At 38.8% G+C, this 11324-nt stretch overlaps 1 protein-coding gene and 1 pseudogene across 1 annotated transcript; one reads left to right on the forward strand and one right to left on the reverse strand.

The window, feature by feature from the left end:
- Window positions 502–1446, reverse strand: LOC100517357 (olfactory receptor 52B4-like). The gene has a single exon (XM_003129582.2). It carries the CDS (start codon window positions 1444–1446, stop codon window positions 502–504), a length of 945 nt encoding a protein of 314 aa, XP_003129630.2.
- Window positions 9688–10764, forward strand: LOC110255388 (annotated as a pseudogene).

Here is an 11324-nt window from a genome sequence, read left to right on the forward strand (position 1 = left end):
TATTCTAACCTCTCATTTTCTGTCATTTTTTGCTTTTGAGGCTACAAAACATGAAATCTGAAAAGCTAAGTTAAAAGATCTCTAGAAGGAAAAAGTGAGTCTTCCACAGTTATTTTTAAGATTGAGGAGAAAAAGGTCTTCCAGGATCTTAGTTTAAATCGCTGGTTAGTTCAGTCCTAGAAATAAGAACATAAAAGACAAAGACAGAATGTGACTAAACTGCTGAAACCTGGTCTTATCACGGGGTAGAGTGATCAGCTGCTCACCTTATCTGAACCACAGAAGACAGAAAAACACTTGTGATAGAAGATAATATTATTTGTAGCCTCTAATAGATTTTTTATTAGCATAGTAGTCTAAAACTAAGAAATGCTTGATGTAAAAAGAAGAAAAACTTTATGATCAGTGATCAAGAAAAGAAAAGCAGACTGATGCTAAAGCTTACCTCAAGCCCAGGGAGAATTTTTGAGAAAAGCACAACGTTAATTTCCATCAGCACCTTCATGTCCGCCTTGTAAAGAACACGTGAACCACCTGGTCCCTGATCTGTTTGGTCTTGATCCCATAAATGATGGGGTTCAGCATAGGTGGGGCCAGAATACAGACACTGGCCAGCAGAACATGAACGTGGGGTGAGATGTGACGTCCAAACCGCTGAGTGAGGACTGAGAAGATGCCAGGTGCGTAGAAGAGAATGATGACACACACGTGGGAGCCACATGTGTTGAGAGCTTTGTGGCGAGCATCTCGGGAAGGGGTGTGGAAGACAGCACGGAGAATCAGCACATAAGAAATAAAAATGAGCACAACATCTACAACCAGAGTTGACATTAGGACGAAAAACCCATACCAGATATTCACGCGTATGTCATCACAGGAAACACGAGCCAAGACAATGTGCTTACAAGCAGTGTTAGAAAGGATGTTACTTTTGCAGAAGGTCAGTCTCTTCAGAAGAAATATTATGGGGAATATTGTACCAAAACTTCTCAGAAAGACAGTCACTCCAGTTTTCCCTACCAGTGCATGTGTCAGGACAGTGGTGTATCTCAGAGGGTCGCATATGGCAACGTAGCGGTCAAACGCCATTACCAGCAAGATGCCTGACTCATAGATGAAGGTGGAAGAGAGGAAAAACACCTGTGTGATGCAGCGATCCAGGGAGATCTCCCCAGCACGGAACCAGAAGATGGCCAGGGCCTGAGGGACTGTGCAGGTGGACAGCACGATGTCGGCCCCGGCCAGCATGCACAGGAACAGGAACATGGGTTCATGCAGGCTGCGCCTCGTGAGGATGAGGAAGATGAGCAGGCTGTTCCCAAGCAGGGCGATGATGTAGGAAATGAAGAAGGGGATGGAAATCCACAGGTGCTGGTCCTCAAGGCCGGGGATGCCCAGCAAGTAGAAGACGGTGTGGCTGACCCCAGTGCGGTTAAAGGCAGTCATGTCCACTAGGACTCCACCGTCTATGTGCAGAGATAGGGGGGGAAATGCAGATTATATTTGAAGATTTTCTTTGGTATCATCAGCACTTTGGCACCTTCCTGATCCCATTCAGTTCAGAAGATGCCATGGCTATGTTATACAGAAAGATGAAGAAGTTTATTCTCGAAATGAGATCTTAATCACAAAAACAATATAGATACTTATGTAACCAAGAAAACTAAATTATTAAGTTAATATCTCAGGTGTGCAAAATAAAACTAATATAGTAAAAAAAAAGAGGAAGCAATTATTTCTCTATCTGTGAAGATTTTGAAGTACATAGCTGAAGTACCTCTTGAAGATAGTATAATATTCCAATAGGAAGGTAGAATGGCAAAGAGAGTTTTTCTTATGAGAGGCACAGAATAGAGCTAAGGAGCTCAAGAAATAAAGTCTGGTTCAAAGGTAACCTTCCATGTACTAGAGGAGTTGGTTGCCTAATCCAGCATCACTCTGAGAAACCTCTCCAATGCCTCACGCAGGTTTTCACAGTCTTGATCCAGATGCCTTTAGCATCCCGCTTTGTTCTGCTAAGAGAACTTTCTCTATTCAGGGAGCTTCTCACCATCTGCCTGACACGTCTTTCCCTCAGTTTGTTTTTCTCCTGCTTTCACAGGGAGTCTAGTATCAGAGTACCTATCTCATAGACAGGAGCATATCTGATTATCTGGCAACAGATGGTGAACTTTCTGTGGTTTGTGTGATATCCTTTGTGCATTTCAGAACCTAGCACGCTGAGGCATAGTGTAAGACTTCAAAACCTCTAGCAATTTAATGCAATAACAAATAACAAATGTTGCATGGGTGGGATGATTAGATCAGGGCAGGAAGTCATAAATAAGCCCCTGAATAAATACCTGGGATGTTTACAGGAATCAGGATCTGGGGCCAATCCATGGACTCAGGTCCCTCAAACCCAGTGTTCCCACACTCTCCCTCCATTACAGCACTTTCTGTTCTGGAACATTCTATAATTGTGACGCAGGCCCAGTGGTGTACTGCTAAACTGGCTCATCCAAAAAATAAGTTGGAGCTCCTGCTGTGGCGCAGCAGGTTAAGGATCTGCCTGCAGCAGCTCAGGTCACTGTGGAGGCACAGGGTTTGATCCACAGCCCAGCACAGTGGGTTAAGGATCTGGTGTTGCTGTAGCTGTGGTGTTGGTCACAGCTGTTGCTCAGATTTGATCCCTCACACGGGAACTTCCATATGCCCTGGGTGGGGCAAAAATAAATAAATAAGGATAAATAAAATAAAATGAAGTAAAGTAATATAAAAGGCCTATTATATATATATAGTGTTTGCCATTTCTATGATGTATATAATGCTCTGTTCTCTCCAACTGGGTCTATTTCATACCAATGAAAGGCCCTAATATTTTCAGCCTAGGTTAGGACTCATAACAACTATTCAGGAGCACGTTTTCCCCTGAAATTTCTCCCCACAGCAATGCAATTTCACTCACCTTCTTCATATGGAGTTCTCACGAGCTACACACCACAGGACTTTCAGAGCGATGGGAACCAAGGGTCTGAGATATTATGCATTTGCCTGAAGGCCTCAGGGACAACATTACCCCAGGGAGTGTACACATAGAGCCGTCCTTTCAACAATGCCCTCCCTGAACTGTCCATTTGGGTCACATCATTACGGCTCTCCAACCCTGTTCATACCACCCTGTGCCCACAACATCATTCCTGGACAGGTGGGCCCATGTGGTTTTCCCAATTAATAAACAGTATTACTACACAAATATTCCCATTTCCCTTTTAATGGGCATTATCAAATATTGATTCTATTTTTACTCAGCACGTCATTTGAAATTAACATATAAATTATTTTTAAACTGAGTATAATAAATATATTCCTTCAAAGTTTAGACAAACTTGAAATTCGATGTATGCCATATGTTTAAAGACATTTAAGCTTTAGAGTTTATAATAATGATGTTTTAAATATTTACATAAGAATATTTTAATATCTTATTTAAATCTACCTGTGTGAGCCAAGGTCAACTGTAAAAACATTCTGTATCATCTTTTTCTTTTGCTACTAAGTTACCTATGTTCAATTTTCTTATTCGGTAAAGTTCCTCTTGATAAAATTATCTCCTCCTTTTTACAGTATGTTCATATATTTTAATTTGTATTTAGCTAATCAAAGTAAATAGTAAATATTTGTAAAGGAAAAACAGTTTACATTTATGAAGGATTTTTATGTTTGTATAGGGTAATAAAACTGCAGAATTCTAGTCAAAATGATTTAAGAAGCTGATTCAGAAGAACTCTCCTCCCACTTAAATTAGAGAGGAGCTTGATAAAAATTATTTTGTTGTTGTTTTTGACGAGTTCTCCTTTCATTATAAAAAAAATGTCCACTCATTGATGGAAGCTGATGGTTAATGTAACCTACTAGTCAAATCGCCTAGGTCACAAGACCCAGATATCTGGTCAAACAATGGTCTGGATGCTGCTGTTAAGATATTTTTCAGATGCAATTAACATTTTTTTAATTTTTTTTTATCATTATTTCCCCCATACACAATTAACATTGACTTTGGGCAAAACACATTACTCTCCACAATGTGGGTGAGTCTCATGGAGCCAGCTGAAGATCTTAAGAAAAAGCAGACTAAAGTCCTGGCTATAGTGAATAGTGCTAGTATGAACACACGGTGCATATACCTTTTTGAGTTTTGGAGTTCCCACTGCCACACAGTGAGATTGGGAGCACCAAGACGCAGGTTTGATCTCCAGGTAGACACACTGGGTTAAAAAGGACCCAGCATTGCTGCTGCAGCAGCTTAGGTCCCAACTGTCACTCAGAGCTGACCTCTGGCCCAGGAACTCCATATGCTGTAGGGAGGCTAAAAAAGAAAAAGAGAGAGAGAGAGAAGAAATTCCTCCAAATATGTTTTGCTTATTCTTTCTGTGAGTTGGTAATAAATCTTTCACTACCCTCATGTCACAGAAAGATTCTCCTTGTTTTCTTCTAAAGGCTTTATGGTTTATATCTTTATGTTTAGATCTATGGTCATTCTTGAATTAATTTTTAGGAACAGTGTAATTTAAGAATAGAAATCTATTTGTTTCCATAGAGATATGCAGTTTTACTAGAACCATTTTTTAATTTGACTCTTCATTATTAATTGGATTGTTTTGTCAGAGGTATTGAAAAACCAAATGTCCCTATAATTGAGTTTCCAGTTCTTGGATCTATGTTCTATTCTATTCCATTTATGTTTTGTCTGTTTTTTATGTTAGTACCACACTACTGAAGCTTTATAGTAAATATTTATTTCTGGTAGAGTAGCTTCTTCAACATTGTTCTTCTTTTCCAAATGGCTTTAGCTATTCAAGTTCTTTTGCCTTTCGATAACAAAGTTTAGAATCAATTTATAAATCTGCTTCTAAAAATGCTGCTAGGAATATAATTGCAGTTGCATTGAATCTATAAATTCAATTCTGGATATACCTGGAATCAATAATATTGAGTCTTCCAATCCACTGACATGAAGTATCTCATCTTTTATATAGGTCTGCTTTAATTTTTCTCAGCGATGTTTTGTAGTTTTCTGTATGAAGACCCTGAACTTGTTAAACTGGTTCGTAGATATTTAATGGAGGCACTGATTCTGTAGTAAATGATATACTTCTTAATTTAATTTTATGGTTACTTGATACTCATATAGAAGAATACAATTTATTTATGTATTTTAAACCACATTCTATGACATGGCTGAATTCAAGTATTAGTTTTGATAGTTTTCTCATATTAAAAAATAAAACTCATTACTTTGGTTTCTAGAATATGAAAACTTCATTTTAAATTTGCCAAATTGTCTTTGGGAGTATTCCTTCTTCTTCAACCTTTTGAAAAAGTTTAAGGAGGATGGGTACCGGATCCTCTTTGTATGTTTGATAGAATTTGCCTGTGAAGCCCATCTGGTCCTGGACTTTAATTTGTAGGGAGTGATTTTATGACATCTTCAATTTCATTTCTAGTGACCACTTGGTCTGTTTCTCCTTGATTCAGTTTTGGCAGGCAGTAAGATTCTAGAAAATTGTCCATTTCTTACAGATTGTCAAATTTGTTGGCACATAGTTGTTCATAGTATTCTCTTATGGTTTTTTGTATTTCTGCAGAATCTGTTGTGATTTCCCCTTTTTCATTTATAATTTTGTTTATTTGGGTTCTTTCTCTCCTCTTTTTAGTGAGTCTCGCCAGGGGTTTGTCAATTTTTTTTACCTTTTGGAAGAACCAGCTCGTACTTTTATTAATTTTCTCTATTGTTTTTTGAATCTCTATTTTATTGATTTCTTCTTTGATCTTTAGAATTTCCTTCCTTCTGCTGACTTTAGGTCTTTTGTGTTCTTCTTTTTCTAATTCATTTAGGTGGAGGGTTAAAGTCAATTTGGGATATTTCTTCTTTTTTGAGGAAGGCAAAGACATTCTATGATGCCACCATGACCCTCACTCCAAAACCAGACAAAGATAACACCAAAAAAGGAAACTATCAGCCAATATCGTTGATGAATATAGATGGAAAAATTCTCAACAAAATCTTAACCAACCAAATCCAATAACATATCAAAAAAAATTATACACCGTGACCAGGTGGGGTTCATCCCAGGTTCACAAGGATGGTTCAACATACGCAAATCAATCAATGCCATACACCGTATTAACAAAAGAAAAGTCAAAAATCATATGATCATCTCAAGAGACGCAGAAAAAGCATTTGACAAAGTTCAACATCCATTCATGATCAAGACCCTCACCAAAATGGGTATAGAGGGAACATTCCTGAACATAATCAAAGCCATTTATGATAAACTCACAGCAAATATAATACTCAATGGAGAAAAACTGAAAGCCTTCTCATGCAAATCTGGAACAAGACAGGGATGCCCACTCTCAGCACTGCTCTTCAACATAGTTTTGGAAGTCCTAGCCACAGCAATTAGACAAACCAAAGAAATAAATGGCATCCATATAGGAAGAGAAGAAATCAAACTGTCACTGTATGCAGATGACATGATACTATACCTAGAAAACCCTAAGGACTCAACCCCAAAACTCCTTGAACTGATTCATAAATTCAGCAAAGTAGCAGGATATAAGATTAACATTCAGAGTCAGTTGCATTTCTGTATACCAGCAATGAAATATTAGAAAAGGAATACAAAAATACAATACTTTTTAAAATTTCACCTCACAAAATCAAATACCTTGGAATAAACCTGACCAAAGAGGTAAAGGACTTATATGCCGAGAACTATAAAATTTTAATCAAAAAATCAAAGATGACATAAAGAAATGGAAAGATATTCCATGTTCCTGGATTGGAAAAATCAGTATTGTAAAATGGCCATCCTACCCAAAGCAATCTACAGATTCAATGCAATCCCTATCAAATTACCCATGACATTTTTCACAGAACTAGAACAAACAATCCAAACATTTATATGGAACCACAAAAGACCCAGAATGCCAAAGCAATCCTGAGAAACAAAAACCAAGCAGGAGACATAACTCTCCCAGACTTCAAGAAATACTACAAAGCCACAGTCATCAAAACAGTGTGGTACTGGTATCAAAACAGACAGACAGACCAATGGAACAGAATAGAGAATCCAGAAATAAACCCTGACACCTCTGGTCAATTAATCTTTGACAAGGGAGGCAAGAACATCAAATGGGAAAAAGAAAGTCTATTCAGCAAGCATTGCTGGGAAACCTGGACAGCTGCATGCAAAGCAATGAAACTAGAACACACCCTCACACTATGCACAAAAATAAACTCCAAATGGCTGAAAGACTTAAATATACGACAGGACACCATCCAACTCCTAGAAGAAAACATAGGCAAAACACTCTCTGACATCAACCTCATGAATATTTTCTCAGGTCAGTCTCCCAAAGCAATAGAAATGAGAGCAAAAATAAACCCGTGGGACCTCATCAAACTGAAAAGCTTTTGCACAGCAAAGGAAACCAAAAAAAAAAAAAAAAAAAAAAAGAAAAAAGAAAAAAGAAAAGGACAACTTACAGAATGGGAGAAAATAGTTTCAAATGATGCAACGGACAAGGGCTTAATCTCTAGAATACATAAGCAACTTATACAACTCAACAGCAAAAAAACCAATCAACCAATGGAAAAATGGGCAAAAGACCTGAATAGACATTTCTCCAAAGAAGATATACAGATGGCCAGCAAACACACGAAAAAATGCTCAACAATGCTGATTATTAGAGAAATGCAAATCAAAATTACTATGAGATACCACCTCACACCAGTCAGAATGGCCATCATTCATAAATCCACAAATAACAAGTGCTGGAGGGGCTGTGGAGAAAAGGGAACCCTCCTGCACTGCTGGTGGGAATGTCAACTGGTACAGCCACTATGGAGAACAGTTTGGAGATACCTTAGAAATCTATCCATAGAACTTCCATATGACCCCACAATCCCACTCTTGGGCATCTATCCGGACAAAACTCTATTTAAAAGAGACACATGCACCTGCATGTTCATTGCAGCACTATTCACAATAGCCAAGACATGGAAATAACCCAAATGTCCATCGACAGATGATTGGATTAGGAAGATGTGGTATATATACACAATGGAATACTCCTCAGCCATAAAAAGAATGACATAATGCCATTTGCAGCAACATGGATGGAACTAGAGAATCTCATCCTGAGTGAAATGAGTCAGAAAGAGAAAGACAAATACCATATGATATCACTTATAACTGGAATCTAATATCCAGCACAAATGAACATCTCCACAAAAAAGAAAATCATGGACTTGGAGAATAAACTTGTAGCTGCCCGACGGGAGAGGGAGGGAGTGGGAGGGATCAGGAGCTTGGGGTTATCAGATACAACTTAGAATAGATTTACAAGGAGATTCTGCTGAGTAGCATTGAGAACTACGTCTAGATACTCATATTGCAACAGAACAAAGAGTGAAAAAAATGTATACATGTAAGAGTAACTTGATCCCCATGCTGTACATCAGGAAAAAAAAAATAAAAAAATAAATTTGCCAAAATTTAAAATAAATAAATTTATCAAAATTACAAAGAAAACGCTTTAGGAATAAATATTTTTATAGTGTCTCAGGAGTTCCCTTGTGGCACAATGGGTTAAGGATCTGGCACTGTCATTGCAGCAGCTTGGGTCTATGCTCTGGTGCAGGTTTGAACTCTGGCCTGGGAACTTCCACATGCCCTGAGCACAGACCAAAAAAAAAAAAAATTCTTCTAAGTGTCTCAATGTCTGATAGTCATTTTATTTCTGCTGTTTAAGACAAGATTAATAGTTACTAATTCTCATTAAAATGGAAAGAGGAATGTTTAGTGTAATGATGTAAACTATTTATTGGAAATAAGATATGTGCACACCCTGTCTGGGGATGGCATTGTGGAGGAGCGGTTGGTGTTGACAGACACAGAGAAGCATAACTTGACCCACGTGTAGCCACAGAGGGGGCACACTGGGAATGCAGCTCTAAATCTGGGTTCCCTGGGGTAGCAGCTTGCCCTGGAGTCTTCAGGCAAAAACGCATAAAATTCTCTGCTTCCTGACACCCAATACCTAGAGTCCTCCTTGATGCATCCACTTCTAGGCTTTGAAGACTGCAGGTGAAGCAGGTAAGTTATTTATCGTTGCGGTGTAAACTTGTGGGGGGTAGGGAAGGAGAGGGCTCCATCCAGACTAGAGGACTGAGGGACCTAAAGTAGACATTTGAAAATATTAAGACTTACTTTTGTCTAGCATTAAGGAAGCAGAGGGACATCTGATGCTCTCAATTTAAAAACTCCTAGTGCTTGACTTGGAAAGCATCCAAGCTCCTTAACTTGTAATCACAGCCAAAACACTTCTATCTTTTTACCTTTGCATAATAGATGTAATCACACAACCACAGGATTGAAAACTGTAAAAAATCCATTACATATTTGTATGACAACAGTCTATCCTTAAAGTCTCAAATGACTTCATCTCATTCACCACCTAATTTACCTCCAACCAATGACATCCTACAGCCAAATAGACTGAATTACTCATTCCATCAGGTTCCTACAATAGGGTTTTTTTTTTTTTTGGTACCATTAATATATTTCCTTAACATATTATATTGGGTAGCTATTTAAGTGTCCATCTTCTCTGTAAGATTGTTACTTCATTTTTTAAAAAAGAGATAATATCTTATTCATTTTTTCATGTTATATTGTTCCCGGCTCAATATATGGAAAAGAATCAGGTAAGCTTGGAATATTTCAACTGTGTCTGTAAACAGGAAGTCAGGTCAAGGTCCTATGTCTAGGTATGCTTTCCTTTAACCGCACTGGGGTCAGCCACACCGTCTTCTACTTGCTGGGCATCCCCGGCCTTGAGGACCAGCACCTGTGGATTTCCATCCCCTTCTTCCTTTCCTACGTCATCGCCCTGCTTGGGAACAGCCTGCTCATCTTCCTCATCCTCACGAGGCGCAGCCTGCATGAACCCATGTTCCTGTTCCTGTGCATGCTGGCCGGGGCCGACCTGGTCCTGTCCACCTGCACAGTCCCTCAGGCCCTGGCCATCTTCTGGTTCCATGCTGGGGAGATCTCCCTGGATCGCTGCATCACTCAGCTCTTCTTCATCCATTCCACCTTCATCTCCGAGTCAGGCATCTTGCTGGTAATGGCGTTTGACCGCTACGTTGCCATATGCTACCCTCTGAGATACACACTATTCTGACACACCGCTGATTAGGAAGATCGGTGTTACCATCGTTCTGAGAAGTTATTGTACCGTTTTTCCTGTAATATTTCTTATGAAAAGACTGACTTTTTGTAAAAATTACATCCTCCCTAACACTGCTTGTAAGCACATTGTCCTGGCGAAAATTTCCTGTAACGATATCCGACTGAACATTTGGTATGGCTTTTTTGTCCTAATGTCAACTTTGGTCTTAGATGTTGTGCTAATTTTTGTTTCTATGTGCTGATTCTCCGTGCCATCTTCCACATGCCATCCCGAGATGCTCGTCACAAAGCGCTCAGCACGTGTGGCTCCCACGTCTGCGTCATCATCCTCTTTTACGGACCCGGGATCTTCTCAGTCCTCACGCAGCGGTTTGGACACCACATCCCACTCCATAGTCACGTTCTGCTGGCCAATGTCTATATTCTCATTCCACCTATGTTAAATCCCATCATTTATGGGGTTAAGACCAAGCAGATTTGGGACCTGCTGGTTCATTTGCTCTTTCCAAGGCAAAAATGACTATAATAATTGAAATTAGCCTTGTACTTTCCTCAGGAATTCTCGCCTTGCTTGAGGTTAGCTTTTGTATCAAGATGCAGAGAGGTGCAATGGAAATACTAGTTAAATAACTCCATGTCTTGTTATCTTGGAGCAATTGTGTCAGGAATGTGTATGTAGATATTTCTTCCAAAGCCTTTAATAAGTCATTAGAAATCAGTGTCTTTGGGATCTGAGTTCATTTTCTCATTCATAGACTTCAGAACTAGATTAGTTCACCTCCCACTGCTAGACTAGAGGTTAGTGTGTAATGACCAGGAGGCAGTGGCTTTTCCTGGATAATTTGTAAACTATTCTTTACTGGGTTATTCTAGGCTTCAAATGGCTGCATTTGTTTTATTCTTTCATTCAGACATTTTTCCAGCCATTTGCCCCTATGTTATATCTATCTTCGTAATTTTTTTAGACAATTACAAAATTCATCTATATCTTAAAATTCATATATAGTCACCACTGACATAACATTAGCATAAATTCATGAGCATATTTATAAATATATTTTTATTCTCTTAAAACATGAA

This window comes from Sus scrofa, chromosome 9 (genome assembly GCF_000003025.6).
Source record: "Sus scrofa isolate TJ Tabasco breed Duroc chromosome 9, Sscrofa11.1, whole genome shotgun sequence".
NCBI lineage: Eukaryota > Metazoa > Chordata > Mammalia > Artiodactyla > Suidae > Sus > Sus scrofa.